Consider the following 26,547-nt stretch of genomic DNA (forward strand, 5'->3'; position numbering starts at 1 on the left):
ATACTTTTTTCTGTTACTAAGATCTAACTCAATTACATCAGCTCCTCATACCACACAATACAGATTAACAAAATAGCAGGAATCAAGTCATATTTCCATAATGGTCACAAGCATGATCACTATTTGCTATCTGCTTTTACTATTTGACAACACACACATAAAGAATACTTCTATCTAAAAATAATATTTCTATCTATAATACTACTACTTAGAGAAGCATTTTTTTCTTCACGGCTACTGATAACCATCTTAAGAGAGAGTGCCTGGAAAAAGTCTCCTCCCTTGAAACCAAATGGAAAACCAGGAGTTCAAGCTACTTCTTTCTTGGTTTACTACTTGGTTTACTACTCCCACAATAAATAAGACCCTAATTCAGGAACTTGGGAATTAGATGCATAATTCAAATAGTGTGGTCATTTTTTTCTCCAATTTATTCCCCCAGCTAACAAGAAAACTATCTCTAAGGACTACTATGAGGCCAATAGTAAAAAACATGGGTTGAGGACTTGATATAGTTTAATTTCTCAATAAATGGCAGAAGAAATATGAAAAAATTCACTTTTAGTTTAATTATTTTTCCTTCAATTAATATTTAATGAATATCTGTTCTAGGCCTGGTGAATAAGAGAGTCAAGGTCCCTATCTTCAGAGCCCAAGATTTTGATAGGAAAGAATCAGCTAGACCTTCCTTCTTAAGGCTCCTTTCCTGATTCAACCCCACCCACTAAATTCAGGTTAGATGCGCTCTTGTATGCACTAGTTCTCCCATCAATATACTTCTAACACTCTATTCTATTTGCCTACTTACTTATCTTCATCTACTCCCCACTCCCTAAACAGTTTGTATTCTAAGGGGGAAAATGATTGTCCCACTTTGTTTACTACTCCTTCCCCAGAACCTAGCCTAGTGCCCAGAATGTATTAGGAACACAATAAATAATCAGTAAATTACCAGTAACACCTGGTAATTTAATTAAAGGCAATCTCTAAAGAGTCAAATGCCACTACCCCAACATAGGACTCATCTTCCCAGAAGGAACTTTCATCGCTCTGCTGCTGAGTTTCCCTCCTCTTCTCTGACAACCCAATCAGCCACAACTGATCCACCACAACCATGTCTCTAAGTACCCCTGCCACTACTCTTTCAACCCATGAAGTTCCACTTGGTAGTAAAGGAAGGAAAACCTAGTCTCACTTTGCACTGCCACCCCCCACTGGAGCACTCCTCTTACTGACTCACCCCAGTCCAAAAAATCATATGAGTATGCAACCGCAGGAAATGACAGGCACTGCTGTGAAAGAGAAGAAAATATCAATTCTGCTGCTATCTTAATCTTTTATCTGCCTCATGTCCCGACCAATCTCATCTCTTGAAAAGCAAAAGCTGCCATTTATCCCAGGCTCTTTCCCACAATTTCTTCCCTTCTCTGGGAAAAGTTTGTAGTACGTATGTGGGTGAATCACATGTGAATGACATAATGTAACCTAACAACAGTGCCACTTTTGCCAGAATCTTTCACAACGATATAGTTAAATTCATGAGGCCATTCAGGGCCAAAGTAGGGCCCAGGTACAAGCAGAAGGCAATCTACTGAAGCTTGGGCCCACATTAAAGCTATGAGGAAAGACTCCTCTTTTATCTCTTGCAGAAGGTATAAGTAAAACGAAGCTTGGCGCTGGTTGAATTCTTCCTGGTTGAGGTTTCCTTGAAAGTAGAACATCAAAGGGGACCAGGGTCAGACCAAAAGAACAGAGATCATAAAGCAGGCAGCTTAATGACCGGCTCTACTCTAATCCTTAGTTTTAGAAATTATAAAAACATAACAATGCATACTTTTAAAAATTCAAGTAGATAGAAAGGTTTAAAATGCAATAGTTGCCCACCCATCCCTTCCCACATCCCAATCCTGCTCTCCAGAGGCTGGTGCTAATCTTAACTCTTTCAGCTATTTATTCTGGGAGGTACCTCCATAGTTCTAAATAATGTGCACATTTCTCTTTTTAATTGATCTAATTCACATCTGACTTATAAAAAATCATAACTAACAATTCCCAACCTCTACAATCTTATTGAACTAATTTCATTAAATCAATACTGTGCTTTAACTAATTAACACTGTAAATATGGGGTGCCTGGGTGGCTCAGTCATTAGGCATCTGCCTTCAGCTCAGGTCATGATCCTAGGGTCCTGGGATTGAGCCCCACATCGGGCTCCCTGCTCCACGGGGAGTCTGCTTCTCCCTATCCCACTCCCCCTGCTTGTGTTCCCTCTCTAGCTGTGTCTCTCTGTGTCAAATAAATAAATAAAACCTTTAAAAAAAACTGTAAATATTAATCACTGCAAAGCTAAATGGCACACTCTCATTAAATAATCTTTTTTATTAAACGTTTTATTTTTCCTGCAATTGCTCATTAATGTGTTCCTTTATTTCCTCTGTTTCAAACTGTCAAGAATACGGGCGCCTGGGTGGCTCAGTCAGTTAAGCATCTGCCTTCAGCACGGGTCTTGATCTCAGGGTCCTAGGATCAAGGCCCGCGTCAGGCTCCCTGCTCAGCAGGGAGTCTGCTTCTCCTTCTCCCTCTGCCCCTCTCTCTGCTCAAGCTGTCTCTCTCTGTCTCTCCCCCTCTCAAACAAATAAATAAAATCTTTAAATTGTCAAGAATAATTTCAAACCTTTCTTTCCTCTACAGGTAGCTCTTATTTCTAGAGCTCTCCACGTTCCTGCACCACTCTGCACTAATTACTCTCTAGGCCTTATCATCTTCAAAGCTTCTCTTATCACTCTATTTTCTTGATTGCATATTCTTTTGCTATAGCAAGGGCTTGCAATTAAAGGATGTATACACGTACATTTTTAAAAGATTTATTTAATTTTAGAGAGAGCGAGCATATGACAGCAAGCGCGGGGGGGAGGGTGCAGAAAGAAAGGGCGAGACAGTCTTAAGCAGACTCCACACTGAGTGTGTAGCCTGATACAGGGCTCAATCCCACAACCCTGAGCTCATGACCTGTTGACACCAACAGTCGGACACTTAACCAACTGTGTCACCCAGGAACCTCTACAGGTAAATTTTCTGAGCCTTTATGTATCTCAATCCTAAACTCACAATGGACTGTTTCTTGGACACAGAATTTGATGTTGAAAATATTTTCCCTAAGAAGTTTGATGATATTCCTATTTATCCCATTTGACACTCAGCATCAATGATGAAAAATCTAATACTTCAGTAGAGGTATTTATTAAGAACTGAATAAATCACAGAGATAAAAGGTACAGAACAGGGAATACAGTCAATGATATTGTAATAGCAGTGTACAGCAACAGCTACACTTGTGGTGAGCAAAGCATAATGTATGAAGTTGTGGAATCGCTGCTGTATACCCAAAACTAATGTAATATTGTGTGTCAACTATAGGTCAATAAAAAAATAAAATAAAATAAAATAAAATCAGAAATGAAAAAGGAGACATTAAAACTGATACCATAGAAATACAAAGGATTACTATAAACAATTATAAACCAATAAACTGGACAACCTAAAAGAAATAAAGTCCTAGAAACATACAACCTACCAAAACTGAATCATGAAAAAACAGAAAATCTAAACATACCAATTACCAGGAAGGAGATTAAATCAGTAATCAAAAAACTCCCAAAAAACAAAAGTCCAAAACTAGACATCTTCATTGGTGAATCCTACTAAACATTCAAAGAAGAATCTTCTCAAACTCTTCCAAAAAACAGAAAAATGAGAACACTTCCAAATTCATTTACGAGGTCAGTATTACCCTGATACTAAAACCAGACAAGGATGCTACAATAAAAGAAAATTACAGGGTAATATTCTTGATGAACACTGATGCAAAAATCCTCAACAAAATATTAGTAAACTGAATTCGATAATACTTTAAAAGAATCATACACCATGATTATGTGGGATTTATTTCACAGATACAAGATGCTTCAACATCCACAAAAGTCAATGTGATACACCGCATTAACAAAGAGAACAAAAATCATATGATCACAACAGATGCTGAAAAAGCATTTGACAAAAGTCAACATTCATTTGTAATAAAACTCTCACAAAGTGAGTATAGAGGGAACACACCTCAACATAATAAAGACCATTTATGACAAACCCACAGTTAACGTAATACTCAGCAGTGAAAAGCTGAAAACTTTTCCTCTAAGATCAGAAAAAAGACAAGGATGCCCTCTTTCACCTATCTTCTTCAACACAGTATTGGAAGCAATAGCTGCAGCAATTAGCCCAAAGAAAGAAATGGAATCCAAATTAGAAAGGAAGAAGTAAACCTGTCACTATTTGCAGATGACATGATATTAGACATAGAAAATCCCTAGGACTCCACCAAAAAACTGTTAGGACTAATAAATGAATTCAGTAAAGGTGCAGGATACAAAGTTAATATATGAAAATCTGTTGTATTTCTATACACTAATAATAAACTATCAGAAAGAAAAACTAACAATTCCATTTACAATAGCACCAAAAAAAAAAAAAAAAAATTCCTAGGAATAAATCGAACCAAAGAGATGAAGTATCTGTACACTAAGACTGTAACACTCAATGAAGGCAAATGAAGAAGACACAAATAAATAAAGATAGTTCATACCCATGGACCGGAAGAATACTGCTAAAATGTCCATACTACCCAAAGCAATCTACATACACATTCAAATACAACCCCTATCAAAATTCTAATGGCATTCTTCAAAGAAAAAGAACAATCCTAGGGGCACCTGGGGGGCTCAGTCGTTAAGCGTATGCCTTCGGCTTAGGTCATGATCCCAGGGTCCTGGAATCGAGCCCCGCATCGGCCTCCCTGCTCTGTGGGAAGCCTGCTTCTCCCTCTCCCGTCCCCCCACTTGGGTTCCCTCTCTCGTTGTGTCTCTGTCAAATAAATAAATAAAATCTTTAAAAAAAGAGAACAATCCTAAAACTTGTTTGGAACCACAAAAAGCCAGAATAGCCAAAGCAATCTTGAGAACAAGAAGAACAAAGTTAGAGACACTGCACTTCTTGATTTCAAACTGTATTACAAAACTATAGTAATCAAAACAAGATGGTACTGGCATAAAAAGAGACACATACGTCAACGGAACAGAACAGAGCTCAGAAATAAATCCACACATATTTTTGTCAACTACTTTAAGACAAAGGAACTAAGAATATATCATGAGGGAAAGACGGTCTCTTCAAAAAACGGTATTGGGAAAAACTGGACAACCACATGAAAAAGAATGGATTTGGACCACTATTTTATACCATTCACAAAAATTAACTTAAAAATGAATTAAAGAGGGCGCCTGGGTGGCTCAGTCGTTAAGCGTCTGCCTTCGGCTCAGGTCATGATCCCGGGGTCCTGGGATCGAGCCCCGCATCGGGCTCCCCGCTCGGCAGGAAGCCTGCTTCTCCCTCTCCCACTCCCCCTGCTTGTGTTCCTGCTCTCGCTATTCTCTCTGTCAAATAAATAAATAAAATCTTTAAAAAAAAAAAAAAAAAATGAATTAAAGATACGAACATAACACCTGAAACCATAAAACTTCTAGAAGAAACCACAGGCAGTAAGCTCCTTGATACCAGTCTTAGTGATGATTTTTTTTGGATTTGACACCAAAAGCAAAGGCAACAAAAGCAAAAATAAACAAGTGGAACTATATCAAAACTAAGCTTCTGCCCAGCAAAGGAAACCATCAACAAAATGAAAAGGTGACCTACTGAATGGAAGAAAATATTTTCAAATCATGTGTTTGATAAGGGGTTAATAACCAAAATATGGGGGTGCCTGGATGGCTCAGTAGGTTAAGTGTCTGCCTTTGGCTCAGGTCACGATTCCAGGATCCTGGGATCGAGCCCTGCATTGGGCTCTCTGCTCAGCAGGGAGCCTGCTTCTCCCTGTCCCTCTGCCCCTCTCCCCTGCTCAACCTCTTTCTCTTGCTCTGCTCTCTCTCAAATAAATAAAATCTTTTTTAAAAATATTAAAAAATTCATACAACTCAATAACACAACAACAAAAATCTGATTAAGAAATGAGCAGAGCATCTGAACTGACATTTCTCCAAAGATATACAGATGGCCAAAAGGTACATAAAAAGATGCTCAACATCACTAATAATCACAGAAATGCAAATCAAAACCACCATGAAATACCACCTTACACCTGTCAAAATGGCTATTATCAAAAACACAAGAAATAACAAGCATTGGCAAGATATGAAGAAAAGGGAACTTTTGTGTACTGTTGCTGGGAATTTAAATTGGTGCAGCCACTATGGAAAACAGTATGGAGGTTCCTCAAAAAATTAAAAACAGAACTACCATACAGGGGCGCCTGCCTGGGTGGCTCAGTCGGTTAAGTGTCTGCCTTTAGCTCAGGTCATGATCCCAGGGTTCTGGGATCGAGCCCCACATCGGGTCCCTTGCTCAGCGGGGAGCCTGCTTCTTCCTCTCCTGCTGCCACTCCCCCTGCTTGTGCTCTTTCACTGTCAAATAAATAGTCTCTTAAAAAAAAAAAAAAAAAGAACTACCATACAATCCAGCAATTCCACTTCTGAGTATTTATCCAAAGAAAACAAAAACACTAACTAGAGATATATACATCCCCATGTTCACTGCAGCATTATTTACAACAACCAAGATATGGAAACAACCTAGGTGTCCATCAATGGATAAATAAAGACAATTTAGTGTGTGTGTCTATACATACACACACACAATGGAATATTATTTAGCCATAAAAAAGAATGCAATCTTGCCATCTGTGACAACATGGATGGACTCTGAGGGCATTCTGCTAGGTGAAATAAGTCAGATAGAAAAAGACAAATACTGTACAATCTCACTTATATGTGGAATCTAATAAAACTACAACAACAAAAAAACCAAAGCTCGTAGATGGAGAAAAACGATGGGTGGTTGCCAGAGGTGAGGAACAGGAATGGGTTAAATGGATGAAAGGAAAAATACAAACTTATAAAATAAATAAGTCACAGGGATGTAATGTACACCATAGTGACTACAGTTAGTCATACTGTTTTGCACATTTGAAAGTTGCTAAGAGTACATCTTGAAAGTTCTTATCGCAAGGGAAAAAGATTTATAACTACGTATGGTGACAGATGTTAACTAAACTCAGTGGTGATTATTTTGCAATTTATACAAATATCGAATCATTACACTGTATACCTGAAACTAAATAATGTTACGTGTCAATTATAGCTCAATTTTAAAAAGGAACAAAAAAAGGCACTGTAGTGAATACAGGGTCACATCAGGGATTGAAATAAGAAAAATCATAGATGTCATTTTTATTTCATCAGTTGGATGTAAAACGTGGAGTACAGATCCTGGGGGGTGGGGGGAGAGAAGACAAAAGTTAATAAATTGAGTATCCATCTCATGTTGGGAGGGGAGGAGAGAAGTAAAAGAAAAATTAAAAAAAAAAACAAATCAATGAAAGAAAAGCATACAACAGAGAAAACCAATGGCACTAAAAATTGGTCCGCTGAAAAGACTGATAAAACTGCAAGTATCTGGGGAACACTTATCAGGAAATCTAGGAAGTAGTTGGATAAAAAGATGCACAGCTCAGGAAGAAAATCAGGTTTGGAAGTAAAGACTTGAAGTCAGGAAAATAGTGATGGTATTTGGAGCCCTGGACAGAAATGAGAAAAGAAATGGGATGAGAACTTTACTATAATAAAAGAGCAGGGCGCCTGGGTGGCTCAGTTAGTTGCGCGACTGCCTTCGGCTCAGGTCATGATCCTGGAGTCCCGGGATCGAGTCCCGCATCGGGCTCCCTGCTCGGCGGGGAGTCTGCTTCTCCCTCTGACCTTCCTCCCTCTCATGCTCTCTGTCTCTCATTCTCTCTCTCAAATAAATAAATAAAATCTTTAGGGCGCCTGGGTGGCTCAGTTGGTTAAGCGACTGCCTTCGGCTCAGGTCATGATCCCAGGGTCCTGGGATCGAGTCCCGCATCGGGCTCCCTGCTCTGCGGGGAGCCTGCTTCTCCCTCTCCCACTCCCCCTGCTTGTGTTCCCTCTCTCGCTGTGTCTCTCTCTGTCAAATAAATAAATAAAATCTTAAAAAAAAAAAATAAAATAAAATAAAATAAAATAAAATCTTTAAAAAAATAAAAGAGCAAAGTGAAGATTCTCTGCTCCTTCTCATGCTAAAACAAAAAGAAAAACCATCTTCAATCATACTAGAGTATACATGAAACTCCAAACCACAATATATGAAAATGGAAAGCAGCTGAAAGAATAATAAACACTGGTAAAATGGGGAAGAAGATTAAACTTAAGCACCCAGCAGAAAAAAATGATGAGAAGCAACCCATTTGTCCCACAGAACCCCAAAAGACTGAAGAATTGGCGGCACCAAACTCAAAAGAGAGACGTCAGGTGAGCTCGAAGAATAGAGTAATATGGAAGTCTGTATAAAAGGACAGTTGGATCCCTAGTCACATCTTCTATCTGTGCCATCTGTATATCCTATCAGGAGATGGAAAGTTAATTCATTCAAAGAACTGAATCAAAGGAAACAAACACAAAGCACAGAGAGGAGAATAGCTGAAGTGCCTACTGAAAATGGGGTAAGTTTTCTTTATAAATACATTCAAGCCAATACATGAAAAAGAAATGAATAAATTTTAAAAAATCATTTTTCAACACCTAATGAATAAATGGATCTAGGTATTGAGTACCAGTGGCTTCTAAAAGCACAAGAGAAACCACTGTATGCCTCTTGGTGGGAGAACACACAACTATGAAGCAGTCATGCCAAAAAAAAAAAAAAAAAAGCAAGCAATCTGGAATAATAAGCTTCTACATCTAGCCACCAATTTATAGAAAATGCAGAGAAATGATGTTCAACTGCACAATGGGGATGCAACTGGCAAAATCCAAGCTGGGAAATTTATATGTCAAATGACCTGGTTTCTTCCACAAATAATCTGCACCCAAAAAAAGGGTGGGGGGGTAACAAAGATTTAAAACATGTATTTTTAAAAGATGCTCAACATCCCTAATCAGGGAAATGCAAAACAAAACCACAGTGAGAGATAACCTTAACACCTGTTAAAATGGCTAAAATAAAAAAAAAAAACAAAAACAAGAAATAACAAGTGTTGGGGAGGATGTGGAGAAAAGAAGCCCTTGTGCGCTGGTGGTAGGAACATAAACTGGTACAGCCACTGTGGAAACAGTATGGATGTTCCTCAAAAAATTAAAAATAGAAATACCATATGATCCAGTAATTCCACTACTATTTACTCAAAGAAAGCAAAAATACTAATTCAAAGATATATGTGTCCCTATGTTTACTGCAGCATTATTTATAATAGCAAGATATGGAAGCAACCCATGTCCATCAATAAATGAATCAATAAAAATGTGGTGTATATATACACAATGGAATATTACACAGCCATAAAAAGGTTGAGATTGTGCCATCTGAGACAACATGGATGGACCCCCAGGGTATTTTGCTAAGTGAAATAAGTCAGACAAAAAAAGACCGTATGATTTCACTCATACATGGGAATGAAAGGAAAGGAAAAGGAAAAGGGAAATGGAAAGGGAAAAGGAAAAGGAGGGAGGGAAGAAGAATCAGACCTGGGCATCTGGGGGGACTCAGTTGGTTAAGCCTCCAACTCCTGATTTTGGCTCAGGTCATGATATCAGGGGTGTGAGACTGAGTCCTGCCTCCAGCTCCACATACAGTGGAGATTCTCTCTTTCCCGGGGTGCCTGGGTGGCTCAGTTGGTTAAGTGTCCGACTCTTGGTTTTGGCTCAGTTCATGATCTCAGGATCCTGAGATCGAGCCCCACATCTGGCTCCGTGCTCAGCACAGAGTCTGCTGGACATACTCTCCCTCTCCTTCTCCCTCCCCCCCCTTCTCTTACCCCCACAAAAGAAAAAAAAACGGAATCAGACCTATTAATACAGAGAAAAAACTGACAATTGCCAGAGGGGAACGGTGGGGTTGGGCAAAATGGGTAAAGGGAAGTGGGAGATACAGGCTTCCAGTTAAGGAATAAATAAGTCATGGGAATAAAAGGCACAGGATAAGGACTACAGTCAATGACATTGTAATTGCAATATATCAGGACAGATGGTAGCTACACTTGTGGTAAACATACCATAATGTATAAACTTGTGTTACCGCAAGTCTACGAAGATTTATCACCCAAACACACTCTCTTTGGACCTAACAGAAGATACCAAAGAGAGGCAGTAAACCAAAAAGGCAGACATGAGGGGCACCTGGGTGACTCAATTGGTTAAGCATCCGCCTTCGTCATGATCTTGGGGTGCTGGGATCAAGCCCCAAGTCTCTGCTCAGTGGGGAGTCTGCTTCCCCCTCTGTGCTCTCCCTCTAATAAATATATAAAATCTTAAAAAAAAAAAAAAAAAAGGCAGACATGAGATGCAAAGGAATCAACAGGGGAGATACAAAGGAACTCCCAGGGTGACTATGAAGTCGAGCCCCAAGACTAAATCTGTGCAGTTAAGTGTAGAGAGCAAGTCCAGATTAGAGAAGAACTCCAGAAGAGCTCCAGGAGAGTATCTCTAAGAAAAATAAATGTAACTGATAAATTATAGGACAGATGGACAGTGTGGAAAAGTACACTGCAAGACATTTTACAGAACAGTGGAAAGATGTGTGAAGATTTCAATGTTCAAAGAAAACTAAGCACGTTCTATTTTTTTAATGAGGCAAATTTTAAATCCGGTTGTGTAAGAAAGAAATGTAATCCCAGAAATAATAGCTAAAACAGCTAACAAATGTTTAGCACTGTTCTAAGAATTCTGCATGTAATAACTCATTTAACCCTCACCCATTACTTTGCCATATCAATATTCTCTCAATATATCAATGTTTATATAATTATACCAAGGAAATTTTTTATATAAGCATATTAAAAGAGAAGAAGGTATCAGAGAAATTCCTCATCTAACATTATTGAAAAAAAGTCCAAAATTGATGAAACAACGCAATGTTTACTCAGAAATATAAAGAAACAGCTAAGAGTTAAAAAGCAGTTGCCTCTAAGAAAAGTAGAGGGAACATATTTAAAAAACCCACATCTTTTTAGAATTTTATAACTAGAACTTGATGTTTCACACTCTTAGAAAGCACTATTTTAATTAAAAAAAAAAAATTAACTATTTACTAAGTGAAATGGTGCTCTAATACCAAGTAAACTAGGGGGCTTTTTCACAGAACTACCTTGGAAGCTTTGGTATGTTAAGACAAACTTTATAGTTTTTCCCTAACATTAGACCACAAGAACTCCCCACTCCCTCCCCCTGAATCAGCTCAAGTAACTACAGTTTTAAGGCAGTGGTTCTCAAGTGATCAAGTCCACAGACCCGTGCCAATCTACAGTAAAGTAAGAAAAACAAGGACAATATATTGAGTTAAAATTAAACAACTTAAGCTATTCCATACTTTGAGAGCACACCCTTTGTACACTCTTAATACCTTTTCTTTAGTGAAATGAAGGTAGTAAGTGGCAGTTTTTAAAAACATTCTTACTGGGTGTCTGGGTGGCTCAGTCGGTTAAGCGTCTGCCTTCGGCTCAGGTCATGATCCCAGGGTGCTGGAATCGAGCCCCACATCAGGCTCCCTGCTCTTTGGAAAGCCTGCTTCTCCCTCTCCCTCTGCATGCCGCTCCCTCTGCTTGTGCTCTCTCTCTCTCTGTCAAATAAATAAATAAAATCTTAAAAAAAAAAATTCTTACTTTCCAAAATAAAAGCTGGCAACCCTATGTCAGTACACTATCTCCATTCTGCCAAAGACAGTTAATGGTTCATGAAAGACAAATCAGAGAATCTTTGGAAAACTCTTAATGGAATGACAGGCAAAAAAAATCCTCTGAGGGAAGAAGTCACCACAGAAATAAAAAAGATAACCCAGAGAAAGAGTATCATAAAAAAAAAACAAGGAACGACAACAAAGAAAAAGGAGGTAGGAGTATTTACCTAACAGGTTAAGTAAAATGAGTAATATAAACTGTTTACTGAAGTTAACAATTCCAAGGTCACCTACAACCAGAGTTCAAACGTCAGACCACGCAGGGTTTAGAAGCAAAGACTAACAGGTTGAGTTTAGCTTACTTTTCTAAAACTTAAGCTTCTTAAAGAAGTCAAAGGGGGTTTTGGGGTGGGAAATATCTGAACATTAATATAAGCTGTTGCTACAAGAATGAAGAAATTGTTGAAACTAAAAGAAAAATAACCTAACCATAAACATTCATAATCTAAGAAACCTACTCTCTTACCTGCATACACTAATGATTAAGTCTGAATCTTCTGCGTAACATGTATATTAAAAGCTGAATCAAACAATATTTTAGAAATGTATTACCTAAATGACTCCATGTACACAAATGGGATTTGCATTTCAAATTACAACTGAAAGAAAAACTTTTCTTAGTGTCTGCCACAAAGAGGTACTTAGTAATTGTCTCTTGAATAAATCAGTGAAAGCCTATACTTAACAATATACACATTAGTAAATAAGTCCTCCATCACATCAAGAATGTGAATGCACACATTATACTATGAATCCTATGAATACATATATTCTACTCCACACAGCTCCAAATTTGTTCATGTGTTTAAATATAGAAATAAAAAGCCAAAAAGTCTTCTAAAATTGTACTTAATTTCATCTCACTTGAAGATTGAAACTAAAAGCAGCAGCAAACTAGGAGAGTCTCCACCTGGACCTCAAGTTCAGCCTGAAACCTCTAGAATTAAAAATAATTTAGCCACCTAACAGGTCAGGCAATGACAAAGATGTTTACACTTTCAGAGAGTGTGGCTTTAGCTCTCTTCATGAAATTATAGAAAATATATCTAAATAGCTTAAAATTTATGATAAAATTTGTTTTATAGAACATTTCTGTATATTTAGGCTTTTGCAACAAGCATACAGTATTTTTGTGATCACAAAAATTTTTATGAACTATAAAAAAAGATTATAACTTTTAAAAAAGATTTTATTTGTTTATTTGAGAGATCAAGAGAGCATGAGCAAGGGGAAGGGGCAGAGGGAGAGAGAGAAACAGACTCCCCGCTGAGCAGGGAACCCACCGTGGGTCTCCATCCCAGGACCCTGGTCATAACCTGAGCCAAAGTCATATGCTTAACCAACTGGGCCACGCAGGGGCCCCAGAAAATATTTTAACTTTTAAAAAATTATAAATGACACTGTTAGATATAACGTATCAAATATTTTCAGAATGGCAAAGAAATATCATTTAGAGACAGCATTGGATTTCAAGAATGTATTGGATTAAAAAGATAACTGGTTAAGTATATTCAACACAATATCCACAGTCATCTAAACTATTTGTGTGGGCGCCTGGGTGGCTCAGTCATTAAGCGTCTGCCTTCGGCTCAGGTCATGATCCCAGGGTCCTGGGATCGAGTCCCACATCGGGCTCCCTGCTCAGCGGGAAGCCTGCTTCTCCCTCTCCCACTCCCCCTGCTTGTGTTCCTGCTCTCGCTGTCTCTCTCTCTGTCAAATAAATAAAATCTTAAAAAAAAAAAAATAAAAAAATAAACTATTTGTGCAGATGGAAAACACAGTGTCTCCACAATGAGAATTTAATACTAGCTAATAATATTAGTTTGCAGATTCTTGATGATATATTAGTTGTGAGATGACTAGTTAACTTGTATATGTGATGGATAGCAGGTAACTACAGATTTAAAACACCAAAACCAACAATGCCAATAATATACCTAAAAACCATAGATAACTGCAAATATTCATGTCTACAACTGGTAAGTTTGATTACAATACATATATGAAACTACACTATCAATTCAGGAGAAAATGAACTGAATGGAAAGTTCAGAATTTTCATTATAATGCTGCAGAATTTGGTCCTAAGACCAGGGAGGAAGAAATAATAAAATTGAGGTATCCTTACTTCAAGCCACTAACTCTGCCCCAGAGTTTAAGTTCCAATTCCTAAAAGTATGAACTGGATCTTGGGTAGCAGAGCAGACAGATTAAAGGGGCTTGAAAATAAGATCACCTTACTACATAGTGTTTTAACTTTCTCAAGAGCAACCACATCTCATTTTCTCCTAATTACAATGTCAGAAGATAGGGGAGAATATTATTCCCTTTAACCAATAAGAAATATTCAACTCAGAAATAAAATCACTCTCTTGAAGTTCTAAAAATGTCAAGTAATGCTTGATTACATCCCCAAACTCTTGACTCTTAATATATGGTAAACTCCAGCAAGCCACATTGTCTTTTAGACAAAGTTATTCTCGGTATTTGTCATTTGGGATCCCAATTATGAACTGGTCATAAAAAATAGTGTAAGGCCAGAAATATTGTCAGACTTTAACATGTGGTGAAATGAGATTCGTTGCCATTATCAAGCCTCTCATCCATAGTAATATTTAGCCACAAGGCTTTTACTGGCCTAATTTAAGTCTACCAGTAATGAAAGGCATTTCTAGAGATGATTCAACTTCGTTACGTTTCCCAGGATAGGAATAGCTGGCTGCCACTGATTTTGACACAAAAACTCAAGGACATCTGTCTCTATTTTTTCAAAGCTCTGAACTGACAGATGAACTTTGTCCCATATAGCCACAAGACTATTATACCCAGCAGATTTAACATTAATATTACTGCCTAATGTACAGTCCAAATTCTCCATTTGACACAAAAATGTTCTTTATAAAGTTTTTTCAAAATCTAGGATCCAGTCAAAATTCACACATTGTATCCTGTCATGTCGCTTCCCTTTCCTTTAATCTCAACTGTATCCTTGTTTCATTTTAACAGGATATTTTTTGAAGCCAACTATCTTCTCACTTCTAAGCTGAATGATAACATGCTATACATTCTGGATTTGTCTTATTGTTTCCTCATGATTAAAGTCAGGTTAAACAGTTTTAGGAAAAACAATAAACTGATGATGCTGTGTGTTTGTTTTGTGTGTGGGAGTGTGACTCCTTCAAAATACTGCATACTCCACAAAGGCAGTATAAATGGCTATGTTGTTCAACAATGTATTTCCAGCACCTAAGACAATGTCCCACATAGGAAGTCCTCAATAATATTTGTTGAACAAATAAGAAAATGAATTCTCCATAGCATATTTTCTTCAAGAGGGTCAACCAATAGATATTTGTTGATGTTAACTTATGCTTAAGAGATAATGCTGTTAGGACCCAAAACTATATTATGAGAATGTTTTGAAATTTAGTATAAATCTATTTTCAGGAATAGGTAAGTGCTTTATTTTTGTTCTGTCTCAAGTTTTTATTTAAATTTTAGTTAGTTAACATAATAGTATATTAGTTTCTAGAATTTAGTGATTCATCACTTACATATAACACCCAGTGCTCATCACAGCAAGTACCCCCCAACCCTGCCCCTCCTGCCCCTCAGTTTGTTCTCTATAGCTAAGAGTCTGTTTTATGGTTTGCATCTCTCACTTTTTTTTCTATGTTCATCTGTTTTGTTTCCTAGATTCCTCATTTGAGTGAAATCATGTGGTATTTGTCTTTCACGGACTTATTTTGCTAAGCATAATACCCTCTACCTCCATTCACATCGTTGCAAAAGGCAAGATTTCATTCTTTCTCATGGCTGAGTAATATCCCATTGTGTATCCATTCATCAGATGATGGACATTTGGGCTCTTTCCATAATTTGGCTATTGTTGATGCTGCTATAAACATCAGAGTGCATGTGTCCCTTCGAATCAGTGGTTTTGTATCCTTTGGGTAATACCTAGTAGTGTAATTGCTGGATCTTAAAGTAGCTCTATTTTTATTTTAAAGATTTTATTTATTTATTTGACAGAGAGAGAGATAGCGAGAGAGGGAACACAAGTAGGGGGAGTGGGAGAGGAAGAAGCAGGCTTCCTGCTGAGTAGAGAGCCAGATGTGGGGTTCGATCCCAGGACCCCGGGATCATGACCTGAGCCGAAGGCAGATGCCTAATGACTGAGCCACCCAGGTGCCCCCAGGTAGTTCTATTTTTAGCTTTCTGAAGAACCTCCGTACTGTTTTCCAGAGTGGCTGCACCAGTTTGCATTCCCACTAGCAGTGTAAGAGGGTTCTCCTTTCTCTGCATCCTTGCCAACATCTGTTGTTTCCTGGACTATTAATTTTAGCCATCTGACAGGTTGTGAGGTGGTGTTTTATTGTAGTTTTGATTTGAATTTCCCAGATGACGAATGATGTTGAGCATCTTTTCATGTATCTGTTAGCCATCTGTATTCCTTCTTTGGAAAAATGTCTATTCATGTCTTCTCATTTAACTGGATTGTTTTTTTAGGTATTGAGTTCGATAAGTTCTTTATAGATTTTGGATACTAACCCTTCATTAGGTATATCATTTGCAAATACCTTGTCCCATTCTGAAGGTTGCCCTTTAGTTTTGTTGATTGTTTTCCAGTAGGTAAATGCTCTGATCTTAATCAGAGGTGCATAAAGTGCTGTCTACCTAATGGAGAATTTGTGAATTGCTATCAAAAAGTCCTCAGATAGTCAACAGAGGGGTTCAAGCACTCATAAAAGATTAAACTAATGTTGGGCGCCTGGGTGGCTCAGTCGGTTAAGCGACTGCCTTCGGCTCGGGTCATGATCCTGGAGTCCCGGGATCGAGTCCCGCATCGGGCTCTCTGCTCAGCGGGGGGTCTGCTTCTCCCTCTGCCCCTCCCCCTCTCATGCTCTCTCTCTCTCTCATTCTCTCTCTCAAATAAATAAATAAAATCTTTAAAAAAAAAAAAAAAAAGATCTGGTCTCCTGGCCTCTGGGAACTTAAAATCAAGTCGACACTTAACATATTTTTCAAAAAGCTAAGGTGCCACACCGAGACATACATGCACAAAGTTATTAATGCACAACAAAAAGTTCTTTTCTTTTAAAATAAAATCATTTTTGTTATGTAGAAACCTTCAGAAACAGGAACTTGGTGGAAGGTCTGTTGGGTCATTCAACTTCTTCACTCAAAAGGCAGGGTTTTATTTCAGAGAAAACAGAAGCTACAAACATGAAATTCCTCAACTTTCTCTCCACTCATCCTTCCCCTAAACCTATTCACAAAAGCATGTACCTAATTCACTTCTTTTTTTTTTACCATTTTATTTTTTATTATTTTATTATGTTAGGTTAGTCACCATACATTACGTCGTTAGTTTTTGATGTAGTGTTCCATGATTCATTGTTTGCGTATAACACCCAGTGCTCCATTCAGTATGTGCCCTCTTTAATACCCATCACCAGGCTAACCCATCCCCCCACCCCCCTCCCCTCTAGAACCCTCAGTTTGTTTCTCAGAGTCCATAGTCTCTCATGGTTCGTCTCCCCCTCCGATTTCCCCCCCTTCATTTTTCCCTTCCTACTATTTTCTTCTTTTTTTTTTTAACATACAATGTATTATTTGTTTCAGAGGTACAGGTCTGTGATTCATCAGTCTTACACAATTCACAGCGCTCACCTAATTCACTTCTGTAAAGAAGACATGCCTCTTCTTCTCTCCAGTATTAGAGAGTAATCTCACATTATCAATTACCTCCTTTCCTTTATTTTATTTTTTAATTTTTTTTATTATGTTATGTTAATCACCATACATTACATCATTAGTTTTTGATGTAGTGTTCCCTGATTCATTGTTTGCATATAATTTTTTATTTTATTTATTTTATTATTTTATTTTTTTAAAGATTTTATTTATTTATTTTGACAGAGAGAGACACAGCGCAAGAGAGGGAACACAAGCAGGGGGAGTGGGAGAGGGAGAAGCAGGCTCCCCGCTGAGCAGGGAGCCTGATGTGGGGCTCGATCCCAGGACCCTGGGATCATGACCTGAGCCGAAGGCAGACGCTTAACGACTGAGCCACCCAGGCGCTCCTATAATTTTTTATTTTAAATCTTAACTTTGCTTGATGCAAATCTGCCATAACCAAAATCAAATTAAAAACAAAAACAGTCCTTACAAATTATTTCTACATTTTTCTCATTATTTCACCAATAAACTTTAAAAAGTACATTCCACTTAATCCATTACAAATTGACTGTCCTGATTACTTTTAACAATTCCATCAAAGACCTCCAAATGACCAAATACCAGACAATGCTCTAATTTCAGTTCTCACCATACTCCATCTTTGTGTAATAACTGATGGTCATGACCTTTTTCTTGAAATTCACTTTCTTTGGTTCCTGAGATACCTATCACCTATAGTAAGCGACGCTTCTCCCACCTTTCTGAGGTTTCTGTACTGATTTTTCCTGCCCTGCCAACCGTTTAATGTTGGGAGTGGTCTAGGGTTCCCTTCTTTTGTCCTACATGTTCTGCTTGTCTTAAATAGTCATATTCTCCTAATGCTTCACTTAATTTTTTCAAAAAGATTTTATTTATTTTGAGAGAGAGAGCATGAGAGTGAGATAGAGCATGAGCAGGGGAGAGGGGGAAGCAGACTCCCTGCTGAGCAGGGCACCAACTGGGGACTCAACCCGAGGACCCTGAGATCATGACCTGGACCTAAGGCAGATGCTCAACCAAATGAACCACCCAGGTGCCCTGCCTCACTTAATTTTTACTTATTATCAATTTCTATATCTCCAGCCCCATCCTGTCTCACAAGCTTCAGACCCTAACTGCCAATTTCCCACTAGCTATCTCAACCTGGATTCTCCCAGAACCTTTAACTTAACAAAACTGACATTTTCTTCAAATTCCTCCCCTTTCTCCAGTTAATGCCACTCCTAAGTTAATGCCATTACTGTCTCATGAGTTCTTAATCTAAAAGTATTATTTGATTCTTCCCTCTTCCCTGATGCCCCAAATATTCACCAAGTCCTAATTATTCCTTAAAGATTACCTCTCAAAAATCTCCTACAACCACTGCCTTATTTCAGGTCATTATCAGCTCAGCTCTTGCCTGCACTACCAACATATACTTCCCTAATTGATCTTCCTGCTACCAACCCATCCTTTAATTAATGCACTCTCAATTTGCAGTATGGAAAACCTGTTTCAATTACTCCTTTGCCTAAACAGCTCCAATTGGTTGGTCCTACTGCCTAGAGAAGTCATTAACTAAAGGACAATTTTCACATTTTAACTCTGAAATGTAGATCTGTGTTATAACTGGTGATATAATCACCAACTAGCCAGGCAGCATGAGCAAAGTGCTCCTCAGTGCCAATGCATATGAATACACTAAGAGCACCAGCATCAAAACATAGAGAATTGGTGTTCACAGCCAATGGGGAGGAAATATGAAAGAAAATACTGAGACATCTTTTATCCATACAGAAACCAAATGGTTGTGAGAGAAGGTGGGGTACATAGTAAATGAGACATGTTCAGCTGGTTTCCCAAAGTGAGAATCAAGAGTAGACCTGCTATAGTTAACGATAAATCTGCAATAGAGCCCAGCACCAATTTTTATATAATTACTTTAATTCTCATACAGATTAGCTTAAGAAATACTGTCACCAATACTCGAGATGACACAAAATTGACACTGTGAGGAAACTATGATACAAAACCAAAAAAATTATTCAGAATCCACACACACACAAACCCTACTAGAATAAACCAGATTAGCAAAGTTACAGAATACAAGATTAATATACAACAATCAAATGCATTTTTTTTTAAAGATTTTATTTATTTATTCATGAGAGACAGAGAGAGAGAGAGGGAGGCAGAGGGAGAAGCAGGCTCCCAAGGAGCAGGGAGCCCGATGCGGGACTCGATCCCAGGACCCTGAGATCATGACCCAAGCTGAAGACAGACGCTTAACCATCTGAGCCACCCAGGTGCCCCCAAATGCATTTCTATATGCTACCAATGAATAATCTGAAAATGAAATTAAGGAAAAAATTTCATCTGCAATAGCACCAAAAAAGAACAAAATACTTAGGAATAAATTTAACAACAACAAAAAAATGTAAGGCTTGTACAATGAAAACTACATAACAAAGAGAAAGCAATTAAATAAAACCTACATAATTGGAAAAAAGATATCCCATGTTTCTGGATGTTAACATTTTTAAGACGGCAATTTTTCCCAAATCGATCTACAGATTCATTACAATACCTATCAAAATCCCAGCTGCGCTTGCAAAAATTGACTACTCCTTGCAAAAATTGACAGACTACTCCTAAAATTCATATAGAAGTAAAAGAAACCCAGAATACCCAAATAACACTGAAAAAGAAAACCAAAGGACTCATACTTCCCCATTTCAAAAGTTAATACGAAGTAACAGTAATCGAGACATTATTATGCAGGCATAAGGACACATATATGGAATAAAATTGAGAATCTGGAAACAAATCCTTTCATTTATGTTCAACTGATCTTTGAAAAGACTGTCAAAACAATTCAATGGGAAAGAAGAGTCTTTTTAACAAATGGTTCAGGGAAATTGGTATTCACACCTAAAATAAATGAAACTGGACACCTACCTCACACCACATACAAAAATTAACTCAAAATGGGCCACAAACTAAATGTAAGAGCTGACATTATATAATTCTTAGGAAAAAAACAGGAGTAAATCTGTGTCACCCTGTGTTAGGCAACATTTTCTTAGATATGACATCAAAAGCACAAGCCCCGCATCTGCATCTGGCTCCCTGCCTCTCCCTCTCCCTCTGCCTGGTGCTCCCCCTGCTTGTGCTCTGTCAAATAAATAAATCTTAAAAAAAAAAAAAAGCATAGGCAAAACAAGAAAAAGGATAAATTAGACTTCATCAAAATTAAAGACTTTTGTGCATCACAGGACATCATCAAGTGAAGGAACAACCCCACGAACAGGAGAAAATAATTGCAAACCACACACCTGATAAGGGACTTATATCCAAACCACATAAACAATGCTTACAACTCAACAGTGAAAACATAAATAATCCAATTTTTTAAATGGGCAAAGGACCTGAATAGACAGTTCTCCAAAGAAGGTATACAGAAGGCCAATAACTACATGGAAAAGATGCTCAACATCATTAGTCATCAGGATAATGCAAATCAAAACCAGAATGAGATACCACTGCATACCCACTAGGATGCTTATAACCAAAAAGACAAATATTGGTAAGGATGTAGAGAAACTGAACCCTCATAATTGCTGATGAGACTGTAAAAAGGTGCAGGCTCTTTGGAAAACAGTTTGGCAGTTTCTCGAAATGTTAAATACAGAGGTGTCATCTGACCCCGCAATTCCACTCCTGGATATGTATCCAAGAGAAATGAACCACACGTCCACACAAATCCTGTAAATGAACATTCACTGCAAATAAAAAACTATTAACAGCAGAAAGTGGAAACAACCAAATGCCCATCAACTGATGAATGGATTAACAAAATGAAATATATATCCATATAATGAAACATATTTTGGCCAAAAAAAGGGAATGATACATGCTATAACATGGATGTACCTGAAAACATTATGCTAAGCGAAAAAAGACACAAAAGGCCACATATTATATGGTTCCATTTAAGTGAAATGTCCAGGATAGGCAAAATATAAACACAGAAGATTGGCTAGTGGTTGCCAGGGGTAGTGGGAGGGAATAATGGAAAGTGACTGCTAATGGTTACAGATTTTCATTTTGGGCTGATGAAAATGTTCTGAAATTGGATAACGGTGATGGTTGCACAACTCTGTGAATATACTAAAAAAATCAGTAAATTGTACCTTAAAAGGGTACAAACGTGAGTTACATACATATAAATGACATATGCATTACCTCAATAAAGTATATTATAAAAGTATACAGTTAATATATGTAAATTTTACCTAAAAAGCTTTTTAAAATAATAAAAACAATGGAGAGGAGTGGAGAATGCATAGAGATACAGATGAAACAAGCATAGATACAAAAAAGTTTATTATACTATTCTGTTCACTTTGTATATATTTCTAAATTTTCCTTAACAAAAAGGTTTTTTAACTGATGTATTAAAAAAACAAGTAATTTTTTAAAAAATAACAAAGTAATCTACTTTCTTAACATCCATTTTTGTTGTTGTTTGACAAAGGAAACAGAATCATATATTAAAAGATCAGAGAAGGGGCACCTGGGTGGCTCAGTCTTTGGATTAAGCCTCTGAGTTGGCTCAGGTCATGATCAGGGTCCTGGTAGGGAGCCCTGAGTTGGGTTCCGCACTCAGTGGGGAGTCTGCTTCTCCCTCTCCCTTTGTCGCATCTCCCCCCACTCCCATCTCATCCCCTCATGCTTGAGCGCAAATAAATAAAATCTTAAAAAAATAATAAAAGATCAGAGAAGTTGCTACCTTCTTCATTCTTTTGCAGAGATATAACAGAAGACTAGGTATGAGGCAAAAATGAAGAATACTTCATCTTAAAAATGTACAAAGAGAATTTCAATCCTTAGTTCCAAGATATTTCCTTACCCTTGGGTTCCCGTGGTTTCCATGGTTATTAGATGTGACAATTCCTAATAAATGGATGCAATAACCCCTAATACTATGCTGTCTAATACAGCAGCCACTAGCTACATATGGCCAATTAAAACTTAGTTTCAATGAGTTGAATTAAATTATAAATCCAGTTCTCAGTCACACCAGCTACATGTGTAGTGTTCAGCATCCACATGCGGCTTTGGCTACCATATTGGATAGAGCAGATACAGATCACTGCCATCCGTGCAGAAAGTTCTACTGAATAGCACTACACCAATACATAAAAAATACCCACAGAGAAACTTCTACATTCTAATTTAGGATTGTTATACTGCATTTTACTGCAATAAACAAATCCTGAAAAACAAGGAAAACAAAGCATAAAAATATCAACCAAAGAATATCATTCATGGAAGTTCAGACTAACTAAAACAGCAGTTAAATTTTACTTTCCGAACCACCCAGCTACAGATGTTGGCCATGACAACTCCTCAGGGGCAAATTTCCCTATCTGTTAAAATAGATTATTACTCTATCACCAGTTTCCTAAAGTCAGATATAAAGATTATGCTGAAATAAGAATAAAGCAAATTACCCTTTGTCAAGGATCTAATGAAAGGTATATTTATAAATCAATGACATCAAAGAATTTATGACCCATAGCAAAATACACAGAATAAAATCCCTTTCCAAACTGAGCTTTGAGGCAACCAGCATAATTAAAAAGATCATTAAATATATTTTGTTTCATCTAGAAAAAAAGTTTAACCAGATGATTTCTATACTTCTAGTTCTAAAATTGTGTGTGCATTTCATCCTGATTAGGTATAGATTTCCGTTAATGCCATTAACACGAATATGCAGCATCAGGAAACAGGTGCACTCTTAATTCAAATATTTTAGAATATTTTTAGCACTTAAAAAAAAACTGAAGGTGAGCAAACAAAATGTGAATTCGAATATATTTTTATATTTAGGAACCTAAAAAAACAAAAATAGAATTTCACCTTGTATTCCCTCTCAAGCTATCACTGCAAATGGTTGGAGTGTGAATAACATTCTAAATATCAAGAATGGAATGCTCTATGTTAAAGAAATTTAAAATCTTTCCTTGCCAAAACTACTGGACACCTAAAGCTGTTAGTCAAAATGGCTCCATGTAAAGCATTTTCAAACCTTTGAAAAGTCACTTAAGAATATAAGTACATTTTACTTTACCCTCATAAAATACTTTCAGATTCAGTCTTTGCAATCTACTGCCCAAAACAAAACAAAAAAGGAATTCTCAAGAAAAAATGAAAACATGGAAATTGAAGCCAGCGTGCAGGCAACGTATACAGAAGAGTCACATGGAATCGATGTTGAAGGAGAAAGTTACTACTACCGGAGCATCTGGAGTCAAATTAAATCGGGCACTATTTACATATTTCTAGTTCTGTACTGACCTCACATGGTGCTTTCTGACGTTATACACAGGCCTGCCTAGGTCTGCATATTTTTATTTGTAAACGGTTCTAACTTTTAACATTTAACATTAATTAACATTAATAAATAATTAATGTTAATTAACATTAACAAAGTTAAATGTTTTAAAGAATAGAATAACATTCCATATCCCTTTTTCCATTGTTCACGAACCCTCTCTGTTCGTCAAATCACCCCGATAAATCCATCTGTTCCCTCTAGTTGCTTCCAAAGAAAAATTCTAGCAACCAAAGACACCAGATTGTAAAACACACACTCAGAGTTAAGAGTTCTGGCACTACCAAAATATGTTAAGAAATCTTGGCAAATCAGTTAAAATCCCTTGAACCGTAATTACCTCAGTTGTAAAAATGAATAATACATATCTACATCCGAGGAGGGATGAGTTAGATTTCATTGTGCGCTCCAAATATAAGGTGTCTCTCTGCCATCTCACTTTCCCTCCCTTCTCCCCTTTAAAGCTTTCAGGGTTTGCTTCCAGGCTCCACTTAGTGTTTCCCTTTTCCACGTACTCCATCCTGCCCTTCTACTCTAGCCCCTTACTCCAATTCCATACAATTCCACCACCCTCTGGTTCCAAGCTGCTACTTCCCTTTGCGCCCCCTAAGGTCCCAGGCAGCCCCTTCACTCAGCTCCCCACGTCTCCCTCAGTCCGCATTTCCTAACGGCTCCTCCCCTCGGTTCCCCACCCCCTCATCACCAGGTTCATCCTGCCCCTCCAACCGTCTCCCGCCCCCAGGTTCCTTCCTGCCCCTCCAAACACAGCTTCCCCGTCTCAACGTTTCATCTTGGTCCTCCAACCGACTTCCCCAATGCCTTGCTCGCTCCCTATTTTCTCCAAAACCTAAATGACTACTCCATTCTATCCATTCTTTTCAACATATACATACATGCAAGGGACCCACATACACACACTGGAGATCCCACCCCCACTTCGATCCTCCATCTTTCCCTTTTATACTTGCTTCCATTCTTCTTTCTCCCCCCGCCCCCACCTCCTCCGGAAAAGCCTGGTTCCCAGGCCAAGGTCTCTCACCTCATTCGGTCACTTCAGTGGTGCCAACCGCTTCATACAGGAAAAAACAACCAATCACGTCCCCTTGGGCGCTTCCTCTGCGAGTCCAAGCACTACTGGGCACCCGCCCCACCGGGCACCCCGAACACGCACACGCACAAACCGAGGTCCTGGGGATGAGGGTTGAGAGTAGAGTGAGCCTTCTTACACCGGCCTCAAACACAGCCCACTTCGCTACAGCCCTTCGCCATTTTGGTTTCCCGCGGACTGCCGGTGCATTCTGGGAGCGCGGAGCGACTCCGGTGCCGAATGGCAGCTCTCCAGAGCTGCGAGGGGGCGGGGACTGTGCAGCGAGCGCGGAAGAACACCGCGCTCTGCGTCTCTGGCCGAAGCTGAACAAAGAAGGACTCTTTAACGTAGCGGTGGGGCCAAGTCCTTCCGCCGCCGGCGCTAACACAATAGTGATCGCTGCTCTCCTGGCCGACGGAGGTGTTAGTGCTGTTTCTCTTATAAAGGACGGCGTCGTGTCCAGTCTGCGCTATGCTTTTTTTTTTTCCGGAAAAATGCGGCAGTGCTCTCTACATCTTGTCTTGCTGATTGACTTTCATTACCTTAGATAAAGCACGTTTCTTCTATCTTCACCTTGAGGCCTGCTGTTCGAATTTCCTTCAGCGAGGAGACCCTGGATGTCAGAATTAAATTTTGCTCTGCGATTATTATCCAGTCCCAAATTCCTTATCAGGAGCTCCTTGCATAGAAGATTTTCGGACATTTTATTCCTTGACAGTGAAAGGTTTTTCTGTGTATCCGCTTTGCAGTCATTCCTAATTGTAGTGAAATCTGAGAATAACCCCGTGCAAGGTGATTTATTTTAGGAATACAGAACTTTTTTCATATTAGGGCAGACCCTTAGCCTGCCAATATACTGCTGCAGACCGGAAGTCCAAGTGACAAACTGGAAGTGCATGCTTGTCTCTGACTCATGCTTAGATACAACCCAACTCCTCTTATAGCCACCTGGGGTACCTTTGTTTATAACTTTGTCAAAATATTTTTTAAATTATTTTATGGTTTTGTCTCATCACATAACAGAGATAATTAATACAAGGATAAATTAATACATGTTTTTTTCTCTCTGAAAAAGTACGTCTTGGGCCTAAACTCACTTTGTTCATATTTCAAAAGGGATTTCCCCAGCCCATAATCTCAGAATTTGGCCAATAAATATTCATTCTATCCACACCTTTCAATATTTTAAATAATTTAGTCATACTCTTCCACTCCTTTGCTTCTCCTAATAATTCTAATCGAATTTAATTCTGTCTTACTATGTTCTCTATCTGCTACCTTGCAAGTTCCACTTTCTCTGAATTCTATTATAAAGTAGTTTCTCATAAATTCCTCTTCCATGCCCTTAATACTTTTGATTGACTTTTGACTTAAAAAAAGTAGATACGGTCCAAAAATGGATAAAGATATTACACAAACAGTTATATTTGCTGTGCAGCAAAGCCTAATCATAGAACATAAGTTCTGGAGAACATTTGGTTTAAGTTCTCAGTGTTTCTCTCAAGGGGT

The 26,547-nt window shown here is 38.2% G+C and overlaps 1 protein-coding gene across 5 annotated transcripts in view; it reads right to left on the reverse strand.

Annotated features, from left to right (window-relative positions):
- MTF2 (metal response element binding transcription factor 2) overlaps positions 1-25,277 on the reverse strand; it is a 72,768-nt gene extending 47,491 nt beyond the window's left edge. For 3 of the 5 annotated variants that reach the window (XM_064588810.1, XM_064588809.1, XM_045897179.3), the window contains exon 1: positions 24,991-25,274. Coding sequence is in view for 2 of the 5 variants with exons in the window: in XM_045897179.3 (XP_045753135.1) it covers positions 24,991-24,995 (5 nt within the window). In the remaining 3 variants the exon portion in view is untranslated. Of the gene's footprint in view, positions 1-24,990 lie in introns of all 5 variants that reach the window. The other 2 variants (XR_006794448.3, XM_045897180.3) reach the window with 2 other exon arrangements.
- Between the last annotated feature and the right edge of the window lie 1,270 nt (positions 25,278-26,547).

Source organism: Mirounga angustirostris, unplaced genomic scaffold (genome assembly GCF_029215605.1).
Source record: "Mirounga angustirostris isolate CCGP_5_RB_7025 unplaced genomic scaffold, mMirAng1.0.hap1 SCAF_4, whole genome shotgun sequence".
NCBI classification, from domain to species: Eukaryota; Metazoa; Chordata; class Mammalia; order Carnivora; family Phocidae; genus Mirounga; species Mirounga angustirostris.